Source organism: Apaloderma vittatum, unplaced genomic scaffold (assembly GCF_000703405.1).
Source record: "Apaloderma vittatum isolate BGI_N311 unplaced genomic scaffold, ASM70340v1 scaffold5026, whole genome shotgun sequence".
NCBI lineage: Eukaryota > Metazoa > Chordata > Aves > Trogoniformes > Trogonidae > Apaloderma > Apaloderma vittatum.
In genome coordinates, this window is record NW_009722156.1 from 61 (window position 1) to 16,895 (window position 16,835).

At 40.3% G+C, this 16,835-nt stretch overlaps 1 protein-coding gene across 1 annotated transcript; it reads left to right on the forward strand.

Moving 5' to 3' along the window:
- Positions 1–866: 866 nt before the first annotated feature.
- Positions 867–14,309, forward strand: NOM1 (nucleolar protein with MIF4G domain 1; the record flags this gene model as incomplete). The annotated part of the gene is made up of 10 exons (XM_009871657.1): positions 867–991; positions 1,960–2,155; positions 4,155–4,478; positions 4,993–5,103; positions 6,319–6,483; positions 7,112–7,233; positions 11,468–11,600; positions 11,946–12,077; positions 13,026–13,135; positions 14,132–14,309. Coding segments are annotated over 10 exons (1,596 nt in total), but the record flags the coding sequence as incomplete, so codon positions are not given.
- Positions 14,310–16,835: the final 2,526 nt, after the last annotated feature.

Sequence of the window (16,835 nt, forward strand, 5' to 3'; positions counted from 1 at the left end):
CCTGCTTCTCAGAGTACGTGCTAGCACCCGAACATAAAGTCCAGTCAGGCCTTGTTGTCAAAAACAACTCCGGGCCCAGCAGCAGCGGTGACTGCCGAGCCCTGGGACAGCCTTGGGCAAGGAGAGTGGGTTCCCGCTCAGGGTGCTGCTGCCGGATGGTGTCCTAAAACAGGGCATGTGGCCCTGCCTCTGTGTGCAGGGTCAGCACATAAAAGGCTTTTGAGTTTTAAGAACGTGATTAAGCACTTCTGCGAGAGGTCTTGTCTTGAAGTTAGCCGGTTAGCTCAGTCGGTTGAGCATGGTGCCGATAACACCAAGGTTGTGGGTTTGATCCCTGTTCGGTCCCCATGTGTTGCCCGATCTAGTTGAGAGGTGTCCCTGCCCATGACAGGAAGGTTGGGTTAAACGATCTCTGAGGTCCCTTCCAGCCTAGGCCATTCTATGGTTCTACGATCAGTAAAAAACTTCTGGCTCATCCTAGAGGATCTGCAAGTGCTGGGCCTGGTGGTGTGAGGGGAGGAGAAGGAGCCCAGACGAGTCATTTAGCTCGTGTGGCGCTGGCTGAAACTGTTGGTACGTCTGCAGCTGGTAAAATGTGGATAAAACCAAGACCTAAGATATCAAGTTTTAATAAGATTAACTTAAACACGATTTCCTGTAAAAGAACGAGGTGTTTTGCTGCTGTAAAGTTGGGCATAAGCAGTAACTTATTACATGCTTCTTTTCTATATAAAGTTGTTGCTTTGGCATTAGTTACTACATGTAAAATGTATACATAACTAAAAGTTTGGTATATTAAGGTTGTGTTCAGATATTTAAGATACCGCTCTCATTTCATATCTCACTTTTATTATTTTCCTGGTAAGAGTCATAGTCACAGTGCTTCAAGGTATGTTCCCCCTCAAGTAAGGAAAGCTCAGGAGGCACTAGATGACAAGAAAAGAGAAGAATTGGGAAGACTGAAGAAGATGGTGAATGGTCTCATTAATAGGTAATGTAATAAGAAAAGTCATTAATCTTTCTGGTTCAGTGTGACAGTGGTCATCATTCAAAGAAAAGTGGCAAGGATGTGACTTTTCTCTCTGCAAACTGATTTCAAGTTGGCAATCATGTCTGCTATTCTTAATAATAATTATCTGTGTTGATATAAATTCTTCAAATTTGGTCGTTATAGGAGTTAAAAAATCTAGAAAATAAATTTAATATTGGGCTGAATTCCATGCAGCAGGTGCCTGCAAGTGCTAGACATAATTCACTAAGTGTCACTTGGAGTATGCTTATAAAAAAACCCTTATAGTGTGAGTTATAACTTCCCCCCAAAAGTGTGTTTTTTTAAAAAAAAAATTAAATTTCAGCAGTGCTGCAACTGAAGAGCAAAACTTCATAGCTTAAAATACTGAAGAATGGAAAAAGTAATTAACGCTTGCATGCATTAATTGTAGGGTATTTTTAAAGTAAGAAATCTATTGGCATTTTCTTTTATCAGTGTTTTCTGTAAAATACAGTGCAGTTTTTTCATTGCTTAGAATTTGATATGCCTTATGTATGTGATACACTTTATATCTTAGAAAAGTATGAGGTAATTTTCATACTTAATTTCTCCAAAGACTGTGGTGTGCCATAGTTACAAACGCTAAGGACAAAGTTTGTTTTCTTAATAAGTCTGTTCTGTGTGTCAGTGAGAGTGCTTTGTAAATACTGCTATGACTCTGTTTTTACACGTAAATATTTTCAAAAGAAACCCACAGAACTGAATGTATATTGTGGGATTTTTTTAATTTAGTTAACACAGCAGAATACAAAAGAGCTCTTCCAGCTGGGTTTTCAGTCTTCTTAAAACCAAGCCAGTTTCTCTATAAATAATAGGTTGATTGTCAGGTAAATTGAGAGTTGTGGAACCATGTGAAGAGAAGTAAAAGCGAATGTTGATTTTTTTTATTTTTTTTTCCCCCTCAATAGGCTGAGTGAACCAAATTTGCCCTCCATTAGTGGACAGGTGGAAGAGCTCTACATGGCCAACAGCAGAAAGGACATGAATGAAACTCTAACTGATATTCTCATGAGTGCCTGTGTTACTCCAGTTGCCATGCCCGCGAGGTTGGTGATGGAACACGTCCTTCTGGTCAGCGTTCTTCATCATAATGTGGGAATTGAGGTAATTCTTGTGTTTTGGACTAATTTTGTTTGAATGTATTGATTTTATTTTTTTTTGTTTGAATTGCCTTTTAATTTTTGGTTATGTGTCACTAGAAACATCTCAAGTTGAACTTCATCAGTATTTGTAGCTGACTTCCCAAGTGCTCACAAGTGAAAGGGACCAAGTCTGTTGCTTGATCTGATTAATTTATTTCCTCCATGAGTTACCATTGGTCAGTTATTAAAAGCATCAGGTTTTTAATCAAAGTTGTTCCGCGTCCGTAAACCTGCTTTATTTTTTTTAAGCTTTAAATTTTCTTTTCTTTAATTACACTAATCTATTTCTGTTCTCCTGAGTATGTGAGGGTGTTGTTCTTGTATGATGTATATCCAGGTAAGCAAAGTGCTGCAGTTACAGAAATCCTTTTACATCAGTGGAAAAAGTCCTTTTTTAAGCCAAATTGTGCAAATCATCAGGGGATTTAACAAGGTATATCAATGACTCCAGAATATCAGAAACATCAAAACATTTTTGGAGGGTTTTTTGTGTTTTTCAGCCTGGCAAATGGTGGAGATAAAGTATCCCTTACTGTTAAGAAGAAGCTGAAACTGATGTCAGAGGGAAGATTTTAGCTAATTTCAGTGAAATGTCTCTCAGGAAAACAGGTGTTTCAGCACCATGTTCCCAAGAAGTTACATTTCTTTCCACATCTCAACACAAAAGATGTATTGATGCAAATTCTTCAATCTGTCATACAGTGACCCGAATGCTGTCTCTGAAACCGTGTTAAATATCAGATGGTGCAGTTACAGCAACTTTCTCCTTGCAGCCTTGCCATTAAATATTTTTTGTGCCTCTCTGCTGTTTGAAAGGCAATTCTGACTGCAAGTATAACATTATATTGCTATACTGTTTTGAGAAGAGAAGCACAATGTTTTTGTAAGTTAAAGCTTTGCTAAATACCTAGCAATAGGTTTTAGATATAGATATACTAATAGGTGTTAGCAATAGGTGATGTCCAGACTGTCTTCTGTGCTAGTGACTCTGTTAGACAGCATCTTTGAATCTAAGGCTGTAGTAGTTAAGTATACTCTAAAGCCCTGCTGTTTCTGCAAAATCAGTGTAGAATATGCATCACACAGAAGTGCGACAGCACAGCTGCATTTTGGATTAGCTTGAGCAAAGCAGAAGTTGGGATTTCGATCGCCATGTTTACACGTTTGTGTGATACGATCATGGAAGAGCTAAAACCTAAGCTGGTGAAGGCTCATAATGCAAGTGAGTCCTGCTACTGGGACATGTGGTTTTCATGAGATCAGCAAATATTAGCACCATAATAACGTGGGGCAGTCTTTTTTAGCGATGATGTGTTCATTACCTTCCTAAATTTTGGTATGCTTGCTGATGCCAGTCTTTAGCATCAGTTCTCTCTTAGAGATTGCAAAATTTCCTGTCCCAGCTGGACCACTGACAAACTGTTCAGAATCAGCCCAAGCTCATGCTCAGCAACTGTGAAAACTTGATATGTTGAGGGTTGTTTTACAATATTATTTTTTACACTCCTGTTACAGATTTTTTTTCTGAAATGCTGAACTCTGTGATGCATTTGGTGTTTGACATGCAGCTTTTACTGGATGAATGACTAGCAGTAACAGCGTGCTAGCCCGAGAGCTGGGAAGATGCTAATATGTGCCTGTGAAAATGATGTAAACAAGTCCTGATATATATCTGCTCTCAAGTTCGTAGTGGTTGCCTTTCTTGCTCAGACTTTAAAAGGCAACTGGATGGCATATATGAGGTATAAATAAAATACACTTTTAGAAAATGTCACACCACTTAGATATTTGTAGATGTAAAACATATTGGTTGAAAGAAGCACCAATATTTCTTTAAAAATAATAGTGGAAATGCCCCAAAAATGAATGCTTTACAGATGTCTGTGAAATCTACTCACACTTAACTCCTGATTTATTTTTTTTAATTTTGTTTTCCCCCCCCTTAATGGAACTGTTGCCAGGTCGGTGCTCACTTTTTGGAAGCCGTGGTGAAGAAATTTGATGAACTCTGTAAATGTGATGCTGAAGGGAAAGAATGTGAAAATCTGCTGGCCTTAATTGCTCATCTGTATAACTTCCATGTGGTTCATTGCCTGCTCATCTTTGATATTCTGAAAAAGCTTGTTAGTGCTTTCACTGAGAAAGAGATTGAGTTGATTTTGTTTCTTCTGAAAAACGTGGGCTTTTCCTTGAGAAAAGACGATGCGTTGGCTTTGAAGGAACTGATCACTGAAGCCCAGAGGAAAGCAAACACAGCAGACAAGAAGCTCCAGGATCAGACTAGGGTATGTGCATGTGTTTTAAAGACTTTTCTGTTCTGAGTAGACTCGGATGCATGTTTTAATTTACCAAGATGGTTTTTGCTACGCCCTATTTCAATTCTAAGTTACCATTAGTGTTCAGTTGTTGCATTCAGTTACTTGCATTCTTCTTATCTGTCTTGCTCTGTTAGTTCTTAGGACACAGGCACCGAAATGCTTGTAATAGGTGAGACTAGGACTAGTTTGTATCTTGTATAAGGGACAGTGCTTCTGTTCCATGATGCTTTCCAAACTTCAAAAAATGGTCACTCAGGCATGGTGTTTAGCAGATAAAGCTTTGAACGTAAGCTCAAACACAAATTAGTAGGAGTTAAAGTAAACGTCCTTTTCTATGTTTGTACTCAGGTGATGTAGATGTTGGTGTATATTGCCAGCTGAGCTGCTTATTCTCGCAGAAGAGGAACTTCAAACTACACTCTCTGCTTTGTTTAATAAACTGAGAGCACATAATCCACAGAAATGTTTCTTTTCCTCATAGGTTCGTTTTATGCTAGAGACTATGCTGGCACTGAGGAATAATGACATGCGTAAGATTCCTGGGTATGACCCTGAACCAGTTGAAAAACTCCGCAAATTGCAAAGGACACTGGTGAGAACTTTCTTGATAGGTGTAGTATAGCTACTCTGTAACCAGAAATAATTGTTTTGTAAGTTGGCTTGGTGGGCTATAGTATTTTTTTATTCATTTAGCAGTCTGAAACTCCTGTGGACAAAAATCACTTCTTGGATCGTTAAGTATTACCTCCAAGTTAAGTCAGCGGTCAGCCAGCCTTCTGCCAGTTTGAGAAAGGACGTAATACGTAGCCAAAGGCTTTGCCTCAAAGTCCTACACTTGAAAAAGAGATTGTGGGATCTCTAATGATTATGCAGAAGAAGTGAGTCATGACAAGTTCTTTTTTCCATGATTTTGGAAACAATCACTGACTCCTAACTTCACCAGAATAATTTAGGAAGTCTAACACTTCTAAAAACCTAGATGTTTTTGCTTTATTCTTTCTTTTTTTTTTTCTTTCTGTCAGAGAGAGAGCAGTTTGTGTAGAACGAACCAGGGCACCAGTATAAAATGCCTGAAAGTAATTATCTTTCTGGATTGAGATCTAATTCATTTTTACAGGAATTGAATCTGGTTTTAGAGTCTATGTATCTCCAATCTGAAAATTACACTGCTTGCCTATGACACCTAGAGCATCTAATTTTTCAGAAATTTGTAAGTGCAGGATGTGCATATGACTGGTAACAGGCCAGGCAAAAATAAGCTAGGTAACCTGGTTCTGTAGAATTTAAATTATTCAGAGTTCTCCTGGTACGCTTCTGCACTTATTTGTTCAAAATTCCTGTTTTGTCTTATTTTGTTTGAATTATACCAAGGCAGTTTGTCATGTCATTTTATTTGATGAAAAGTTCAAAAGGAAATTTTCAGTGTCTGCATCAAGCCTGAATTCTGATCAGGTTTTATGACTAGAAGATGGTTACTGTAAAAAAAAAAAAAGTCACCATTCTCTCTTTTTTTCTTTCTGTTTTTTTTTAAATAAAATCAAGAGCTTGTAAATGTAAATTTAAGCAACTTCTTGTATTTGAGAAAGTAGAGCATATGGGAAATATTTGAATTCTTTTCAGGCTGCTGACTGAAACTAAAGGCTGGGGAAGGAACATGTGAAGACCTTTATGGAGGTTAAGTTAGTTGTTAGAAGTATTTGTTTAAAAGTAATTTTAAGTAATTAAAGTGTTTGTTGTTGGTTGGGTTTTATTTTAAAGTAATCTTCACATAAAAACATTATGCATCTTGTGCGTTTTGTTATTCAAGGTTCGCAGCAGTTCTGGAAAAGACACTCAGCTCCGTGTCTCCCTGGAATCTCTCCTTAGTGCTGATCAGGTTGGTCGCTGGTGGATCGTTGGGTCATCCTGGAGCGGAGCACCCATGATCAATGATACGAACGACGAGAGTCGGCAGAAACTGCACATAGGAAAGGTAAATCCAGGCAGTGCTAGTTTTGAGCCTAAATGTGTGTGATCTTTTGAATATTCTTCATACAGGTGAATAAACTCATTTCAGAGCACACCAAAAAAACCTTCACTGACTCTTGCAAGACTAAGCTTTTGGGCTGTAAATTTTGCTCTTATATTTTTCAAAATGTTGCACTCATGCACTTAATGAGAGCTGGTACTACAAATATTATAGTGTGTCTTGTTTTTTCTCATCTGGTGGGTTTGTGAAAGTAACTTATGTAAGTGGAAGAAGAATCATAGAGACTTGATTTAAAAGTGGATTTTAAAAGTATGAGTTTTGCCAGGTAATATTGCTCTGTGGGTGGCATATATCTAAGCTGATTCTAAAAGTAGTATGGTGAGATGGTGATGGTGACTTACATTAAGTAATGACATCTTAAAAATAATTGGCACAATTAAAGTACATTAAAATATATTTCCCTAGCTGAAAAAGCTCCTGATGGTGCCTGTGCCTCTGAACAAAAGCTGAGGACATTGGATTGCTGCTTCATAGTTTACTGGAGATCTTAATGGTCTTACTTGAGGCTGCACAGAAATAGCTTTCTTAAAGTGACCATAAATAAAGTAGCATTTAATCATTTTTGGTTTAGGTGAGTTCAAAAATATTGGATCTTGCTCGTAAGCTGAGAATGAACACCGATATCAGGAGAAGTATTTTTTGTGTCTTGATGACAAGTGAAGACTACCTGGATGCCTTTGAAAAACTTCTCAAGTAAGTACAGACTAGCACACAAGACAGCCCAGAACCAAAAATAACATTGGCTAAGTTAGAAAAATAACATTGCTGGTCTGGGCTTAAGAGCATTTAGTTGATAACACAATTAAAGAAGTGTATAGCTGGGGATCCACGTAGGGTGAAAGGGTAGGAGAGGGACCAGAATCCTGGTGTAAGGACTGGTGGGGGCGGGCAGAGCTGACTGGCAGTCACAGGAAAGAAGCAGCCCCTGTTACTGTCACTGGTGTCTGTAAAAGTGCTTGACAGCATCTTTTGACTTAAGGAGCTTGTAGCTTTTTGTGTTGAAGACGTGTAGCCCAGTCTAGCGGGTGGAAGTCTGTTGCAGGTTTGTCTCCGCACAGAGGCACAGCAGACGCCCCTCAAAACATCCCTTGGTTTTGTTGCTGGGTTTCTGTACTGCTGCCGTCTCCTCTATTTCTTGTTAAGGCATCTTGCAGGTCTTTGTTCGTACATGCACGACCTGGTGGTGTTCTAGCACCTCAGTTTCCCTCCTGCGGAATTTATTAGCTTTGGATTTGCTCCAGGGTCACATTTCATGTAAAGACCTGTTTTCTTACAGCTTGGCAAACAGCTCTTTAAGAAGACAACGTGGTCAGGGAAAAGCTTGAACTAAGCTATTCTTTGTGTTTGTCAGAATATTAATTGTACGTCTGTAGTATCTGGGAGGGGAGAGATCGAGTCTAAACTTTTCGGTTGCAGCCTTGTAATTCAAGGGAATTGTCTTACCAGGATGGCATGCAATTATTTAATTTGCTAACCAAACCAGAACAGACTTTGTAATAAAGTCAACTAACATTTGATTAAATGCCACTTCTGCAAAACACAGCTTGGATTTAAGACTCTGATGGAATCATTCCAATATCATAATATGGCCAGTTCAATTAAAAGAAATTAGCTGCTGCTGCTGCAGTTCTTGCCAAGACGTGGTAGCTCAATTTGCAAATTGATCCTTGACTCTCAATCACACTATTTAAACTAGTATATACCAATCTGTATACATACAGACTGGGCAGAAGAACTGTCTGCAGTTGCGTGGTGAGTGTTGATACTGATTTTTATACAGCCAGGTTGGAGGAATTCTCAAATCTTGCCACATCTGGCAGAGTGCAATGGAAAGTCCACAGAATTGTCAGCGAAGGAGTTCACTTCAGTGTGAGCATGCGTTGCAGGGTGCACGGGAATTGATGTTCAAATCTTTGTATTCATACTCTTGTGAGACCCCCACCTGCAGTGCTGTGTCCAGATCTGGGGCTCTTGATATTAAAAGGGCATGGACCCATTGGAGCAGGTCCAGAGGAGGGGCACAAAAATCATCAAGGGGCTGGGGCACCTTCCCTACCAGAACAGGCTGAGAGTGGGGGCTGTTCAGCCTGGAGAAGAGAAGGCTCTAGGGAGATCTTAGAGTGACCTTCCAGTACCTGAAGGGGGCTTACAGGAAAGAAGGGGAGGGACTCTTTATCAGGGAGTGTAGAGATAGGACAGTTTCAAACTGAAAGAGATTAGATATTGGGACGTTCTTTACTATGAGGGTGGTGAGACGTTGGAACAGGTTGCCCAGAGAAGTTGTGGGTTCCTCATCCCTGGAAGTGTTTGAGGCCAGGTTGGATGGGGCTTCAAGCAACCTGGCCTGGTGGGAGGTGTCCCCACCCACAACAAGGGGGTTGGAACCAGATGATCTTTAAGGTCCCTTCCAACCCAAACCATTCCGTGATTGATTCTGTGTTTGATGTCATTTTCATGAGGAAGAGCATGAGAAATATATAAAGAAATATTTTAACTGCACTTGCTGATTCGTCTGCTGCTAGGTCTCTGGCATAGTTGAGGTGTGGATAAATCCAGGCTGCTATAGTTTTGCTTCTTTTTCTCCTCCTTAACAGCAAAAGAAATTAGTTTCAAGCCAGAACAGCTCCCTGAAGTGGCTCAACTTGAGCTTGCAGAAGTGGCAATGTAAGGGGTGGGTTTGGAACACATCAGTGGAGACAAAGAGGAGAGGGTGAGACGTGATCCATCTCATCAGCTGAAAAGTCAAACCTCCTTCACAAACCACAAATCCACACAGGAGGGGGTACAAATGCTTCTAACGTTGATGGAGAGGCAATTTTTAAAGCTCTTTCAGAGGTGAAGAATTTGAGAAGCTTTGTGTCTCTCAAAAAATCGAAACTTCTAGAAGTCTTAGATACCCTGTTGTAGTGTGATGTGTATTTCAGGATAGTATGTGATTATATCTACTAAAATATTTTGAATTTACTTCTAAAAGGTAAGTTTGAGTGTTGCTATTTTTGATCTGAAGGCGATGATCTTCTTAGAGGCAGGCTTCTGCTGGTAGTAAATAGCCTATTTCAGAGGCAGTTTTCCCACATAGAGCAGGAAATTCTGAAAGTGAGCAAGCCATAGGAGTCCCTGGGAATAGTGTAACTCATAAACGTTTGAGTAGGGGAGGTGGTTGCATATTCTTTATTGAAGATTATCAAACTTCTGAAGTCTGTACAGGTTTATGGTAAAGCTCAGCAGTGAAAGACAATCCTGACTCTAAATTTAATTTCAGATTTTTAGGAAAGCTAGATCTGGAGAGATAAAATGCTGCTAGCTCTGTGGAGAAGTGAAGGTAGAGACAAAATTGAACATCAAAGTGCTGTTTTACTTAGTTACAACTCTCTAGCAACATGAATATTTCCTAAATTAAGCTCATCATGATAGAAGTGAGGGTGGGCAAGGGAAAGAAGGATTTGCCAAATTAGCATTTTCAGTGTAATTTCCCGGGTTGTCTCTTAAATGCATGTCTGGGGGCTGAAAACCACTGTGTGTTTTTGCTCTAATAAAATCAGATAGAACTTGGCTGATGGGGGAGCAAGCATGTTATATCACAGACACAGCACTTAAAATGCTGGTCTCTTTTAGAAAAGCAGGCTTTGAAGTTTTCACCGCTAATCAACAATCAGCCTAGAAATCATCTCAAATTTTCCTCTTGTAAAACCTTAAATTCTGTTGGGTTTTTTGGCTGAAAGACAATATTTTCTCTGTTGATCTGGTGTTTGTGATCAGCTGTGGTGGCAGATGTCTGGAGGTCTATACAAACAAGGAATTTTGGAATCAAGCAATGACAAACTACTCTACGGATGGTAGAGCAAGTTCCAGTAGAGTCAAACTTCCTTAGAAAATACACTTGAGTTATATTAATACCATATGAAACCTGAACTGGAAGCAATGACAAGAATTTTGTTTGACATTTTTCAGTTTTTAATACGAAGCATTTTTCATTTTAATTGGTTTTAATGCTGCCAAGCATTTGGCAGCCCTGGAAGCTAAATCACGTTACTCACCGAGCAGGTGCGTCGCAAGTTAGTGACCGTTCCTGCCAAAGCGGCTCAGCCCTCTCTGAGACTGGCCAGCTCCTCGAGCAGGAGGGCTCTGCAGTCCTTGCCCTTTATGCTGAGGCAACCAACAGAAGTACTTGTTTATAATGGCTGTTTTCTTCAGACTTTCTTTTAAGATGTTTTGAAATCACTCTCTGCATACAGTAATGCATTTCAAGGGTTATGTAGTGTGGAGTTGACCTGGGGATTAAAAGATTCATGTCACCAATTCAGTAGGAAAAACACTTTAAAATATTTTCTTATGGTGAGTAAATACCACACAAGTGAAGGGTCCTGGACACATTTCTCTAAATTAGCTTGTGTTGGTCCAAAGGCTGGTTTTCCTCGCGTGACCATCGGTGCAAGTGTGAGAGATCCACAGCAGGGTCCTGCAGTTCTTGTTTCACTGTTCAGCCTTGGGTTTGGCACCCTGTGCTGCAGCGCGTGCTGCCGCTGCATTCAGAGGCACAAGACTCTCTGGTGACAGTGACCTCTCCTTTGTTTTTCTCTGTGGAGAGCCACAACCATGGAGTGGGCTACCTTTCCTTCCCTGTAACTGTACTTTTGTCATTCCACTTCTGTCTGTTGAGGCCTTGCTTTTGCAGCCGTTCCTTTAACATCAGTAATACTGTAACGTTTCCTAATTGCTGTACAAGAGTACCAATTTGTCCACCGTCTTCAGGATTTGAGTCCGTTTGATGTTTTAAAGACTTTGTAAGAAATTTCTAAAAAGTAAAATGTAATGTGGTGTTAGGGGGTTTGTTTAAGTATTCCTCTGGGATGTTGGCTGTAGTTCTTACTTTGTGGACATAATTTTTTCCTTACTAAACAATTCTCATTCTCTTGCTAAATTTTAGGCTTGGACTGAAAAATCAGCAGGAGAGAGAAATTGTTCATGTTACCCTTTACTGCTGCTTGCAAGAGAAGACATATAACCCCTTCTACGCGTATTTGGCTGGCAAGTTTTGTGAATGTGAAAGACGATTTCAGGTGAAAAAAAATCTGCTTCTACTTTGTTTTGGAGTCATTATTGTGGTTAGAAAGACAATTGTTAAACGCCTGAGAATGATGCATGCTGTTAAGCTCTTGACCCTGAGGAAGCATTCTGCTGGTGTAGCTGTGCGTTCAGGAAGGCGTACTTGTGGTCAGATCTGAATAGGAAATAAAAACTGCAGAAGGTTTGCTTTCCTGTGTTTTACACATTTTAAAAGAATTGAGTACTCTGATCAAGCATCTCTGTTAATAAAGAGAAGGTCAGAAGGTTTTGTTGTTACCCATTTAAACAGTCGCTTGATTTGCAGGCTTGGTTTTGTGTTTTTTTTCTCTGACATCCAGATGACGTTTCAGTTCAGTATTTGGGACAAAATCAGAGAACTGGAAAACCTGTCAGCCACTGCCATCTCCAACTTGATTTCACTGTTGGTGCACTTAGTAAGGACAAAATCATTGCCACTTTCAGTTCTCAAGGTTGGTGTGTTTTCTTTTGGAAATACTTGTGTTTTCCTGACACATGCTAGTTCTATGGAAAGTGTATTTTCTCAGTGATCTAGCTGGTACGGTAGCTCTTTGTGGTCATAAACCAGGGCAAGTGATTAGAGTAATGCTATCATTTGGGAAAAAAGGAACTTCTGGTGACCCAGGCATACAGAAAGTCTACAGTTCTGTATTTAGGACAGTTGTAATATTGTTTTGCTTAGAGTATCCAGAGTTGGAACTGAGGATCTTTTTTAGCAGGCTATGTCACAGAATCACAGGATGTCAGGGATTGGAAGGGACCTCAAAAGATCATCTAGTCCAGCCCCCCTGCCAGAGCAGGATCACCTACAGTAGGTCACACAAGAACGCATCTGGGTGGGTTTTGAAAGTCTCCAGAGAAGGAGACTCCACACCCTCCCTGGGCAGCCTGTGCCAGGGCTCTGTCACCCTCACAGTGACAAAGCTTTTCCTGATGTTTTTGTGGAACCTCCTATGTTCCAGCTCGTACCCATTGCCCCTTGACAGTGTATTTTGTGCTTTGCTTTGTAGCTGATGTTAATTTTTATTAGACTAGAAAAATATCTACTGAGCACATGGATTTCTAAAAGGGGAGTCCATACAGTTTTGTTAGAGCAACAGTTGAAATGTGTTAAAAAGGCAATTATATGGATTGTCTTTGGTACTTCTAAGGCATTTATCTAATTGAGAAATTATATCTGGTATTCTGGTGTGAGTAGACAGGTTATTCCTTAGGAAATTCTCTGCTTTCCTTATTGATTGGCTTTTGGAGGAAGCATTCTCAGCTAGTTCTTCTTTGCTAGACTTAAGAATCAGTATATATGGGAGACAATTTGTGTGCTAAAAGTTGTTTATTCAGAGGAGAATTCAGCTGTTTGAAGTACTTGAATTAATCTAATTCTCCCTGTCTGTCTCTACTAGGTAATTGAATTCAGCGAACTAGATAAACCCAAAGTCCGTTTCTTGCGGCAAGTGTTAAGCATGCTGTTAACCAAAACAGATGCTGAGGAACTTCATGACATTTTTGTGAGGTAAGTGATCGGATTGATCTCTGGGGAGCCCGTCGTGAGTAGTAATTAAGAAGATAAGGAATTTGCTTATTTTGTTTGGAATTACGCAGTGCCTTTTCCAAAGATCAGCCAGCCATCCCTTCAAAAGTAATCTCTTCTGCGTGAGTGGGGGGAAGTGTGTCATTGGTGTGTTAGTACAGGCTCTGTTACAGACACAGCTCTGGGAAGTGTTACACAAAATACGACTTTCAGATATCCAAGGTACCATTTTGGGTTTTCACCAGCAGAGCTTTGTAGTTACCCACTTTCCTCACTGCTTGGCCATCTGTATGCAGCGGATTCACTCTACCAGCACTCTTTGCTAGAAGGTATCTTTAGTGTACGAAGGAAAACTAAAGAAATACTACTGAGGGAAAGTTTTGGGGGAGATTCAATCACCTTTTCCTGGAAAATCTTATTTTCATACGTGGGGTGGAGTTGCCTGGGGAGACTCCAGCCTTAGAGGTGCTCGGTACTTCAGTGGGTAAGACTCTGAGCAACCTGGCTCCACGTGGATGTTTGTCTGGCTTTAAACAGGAGGTCGGACAGGATGACCTGCCAACATCCTTTCTGACTTAAATTATTCTCTGATTTTGTGATTTATATTAAGCTTGCAATGTTGCGTAAGGTTAATAAAAATCAGGTGATGATGTTTCCACCATTCCTTGCAATGCGAGGAGGCTCAAACACGATGGTTGCCTCTTCTTTTTGCTGTAATATAATTGTTTACATAAAACAAGGCAAAGGCTCCAATATTCCATTTTATTGTTGAGGATCAGTTGTATACTGAGTGCGTTCAGGCTTTTTGCCAAACCAGTGTAGACTTGCTGGTAATTTGAAAGCCTTTTCAGAAAAGCTCCTTTTAATAGGTTGAGGGGTTTTTTTCCTATGTCTCTGTTTGAAGAAGATAAAGGAAAAAAAGAACAACTTCTGAAATAGTAGGAGACTAAATACTGGTTTTGATCTGTATCTTTACAGGGTGTCTGACAACCCCAAACTGGGAATTCTGCGAGAAAGCTTGAAACTCTTCCTCAACCACTTCTTGCTGAAAAACGGACAAGCCCAAAAAAGCGCTGAAGAAACTAGCTTATTAAAAGAAAGAGTTGAACTGGCAACCAAGGCTTTGCAATCAAAAGAACCCAAATTAAAGCTATAGTTGTTTTTCTAATAAAACATATAGAGAAACTGAGCCTATGTGAGGCTTTGTTAGTCTTTCAGACCCAAATAACTGAGAATAGGAAGAGCCGCATCACTCCAAAGGATTCATTTTTGATGTAGTTCCTTTGCTCCATGCACTGGTTACAGGTTTCATTGCAGATGGTACAAGGGTTTTAGGAAGAAGGGGAAAATATGTTTTTTGACATGTCCCTTTCTAGTATGAGTGCTTCGTGTTGCTGGTCAGTACCTGGAGAGGAGGACAAGATTTCTCTTATGTGATGCTCCCAGTCAGCAGTAGCGTTCTACCTTGCATATTTTAACCTTTCATTTAAAATAATAGCATAATCCTGACCACTGTGTCTTAAAGAAGCAGCCTTAACCAAAGGCTTTTAATACCTACGATCATTGTACTTGCCTGAAGAAACAGGCCACTAGGTGGCCTAAGTACTGGTGGGTTGAGTTTGGAAGAAATTTTTTCTTAAAGTGTTAAAGTTATCTGCTAATTCTGTGAATTGTTTACCTGACTGTGGGTCAGGAAAAGATCTTCAGTTGGATTCAAAGCTGCCAGAAAACGACTTGAAGATCTGACTTTGCCCAATTATATTGGCTTTAGAGATCACGATGTAGTTTTATTGCTCTTTTAGCCATTTTTTTCAGCTTTAAAACTGGAATTGCCTAATCGCTCGTGTTAATTGTATTTTTCTAGGCATAAAGGATAATATCAGTATGAGTCTTTTAGTGAGGGAATACCTTCCTTAAGAATTTGCTTGCGTTTTTCATTCAGAGGTTTAAAAAAAAAGAAAAAGCACATTTCTTTCTGTAACAGTCGCTGTTAATGGTTTGTTTCTTTTGTCACCTTAACACTACACATTAAACTGTGATGATTTTTTTTTTTTTAAGGCTTTGCTGTTTGTACTACCTTTACTCCAGCTGGTTGACCAGGAGAGGAATGGCATTAAATTGGGGAAGCACTTTCTCATCTGCAGCATGTGCTCCATCTGCACAATCTGCCTGCGCTGGAGCTGCCAGCCCTGTTCCTGTAACCAGGCTTTGCCCTCTGCTGTTCAGTAGCCGCTCACTCATGGTGCCTCTGAATTGCGTGTGACACCAGTTAGTCTGTTCAGCTGCTTTGGATCTGTCCCTGATCTGAAAATTTTCTCCTACTAGGCATCCTCCAGAAAAAGTTCCGTTCTGCAGCAACAAACATGGACAAGCAGTTGTTCTTTTTATTTTTTTTCATCAAAGAATTGAATGTAGACTATTCAGTTTCATGAGTAATGATTTTAGGTGGAGGAGCACTTCCCCCGGCAGTCAGGGAGCTGATTTTCTCAAGCTGTAGGGAGCAAGAGGTCCTGGGAGCAGAGACACGGTTTCAATATCCCAGGTTTACACCAGCACGGTAACACCAGCACGGAAGAGATTACCGGCAGAAGACCAAGAGCCTTCCTCCAGCCCATTTCATACCACTGGCAACTTTTAAGCATACAAAACGTTTCCCCTCAGTTGCATCTTGCATACAGCAGCCAGAAGAGCAGAAAATTAGTTAAAATACTTCTAAAATTCATACCAGTTAGCAGAAGTATGCAGCAGGAGCATTGACACTATTTTGATGGATACAAAAGTCACAACTTTGCTGGGTGCATCTGAAGAGCTCTCCTGTACACAACCGTGCCAAACCTCGCGTTTTAGTTCTGGAGGCTGGACTTGGGAGAAAATCTATGCAAGCCCCCCGAAGGTGGCTGCTGTGGAACGCGGGGGAGCTCGGTGAGTAAGAATTGCTCCCCCTAGACTGCAGCAGCCACCTAATTAATTACCTTTTCTGCAGGAGTTTAGGTAGACCCAGCCTTTCAACGTGTCTGCGGTTTAATAATACATAAATGGAAACACATTGCCGTCGCTGGGAGGTTGAGGCCACTTTGCTCCTCGAGATAAATCTTGAAACATCTTCCTTAAACGTGACGGGCTGCCGGTTCCTGGTTCGAACGCTTTGCTTGCTGATGAGAATTCACCACCTTTGCTGCCTGTGGAAAGCTTGCCTGGCGTTTTATGGGTCTGAATCTATTCACTTGCTGCAGCTGCCTGAGGCAGTGTGATGCAGGTGTCGCTACACAATTAAAGGAGATGGGTTTAACCTTACAGTCTAAAATTACAGTTGCTTTTTTTTTTTTCTTTAAACTGAGACTTGCGTTCATTATTATTTATCCCAAGCAGTTAGTATGTTTGGTTCAAACTTACAGTTATTAGAGCCACTGCCTTGTTTCTGAGGAAACAAATTTTTGCCTGCCTGCAGGTTTTGCATTTGTCATGTTTATGTGTAAACATGACCCTTTTTTTAAAAACTGCATTTTCAAGGAAAGCAGCCAAGATACACTGCCAGTCCACAGCTCTGTAGGCCTGGTACAAGGACAGTTGCTATGAATGATTCTGCCTAAGTCCTGTCCTTCTCACTTTGGTTCAGTGAGTGAACCACTCTCAAACAGAAATTTGACAATTCTAAGATAAATGTGAATTCCTAAGTGTTGGA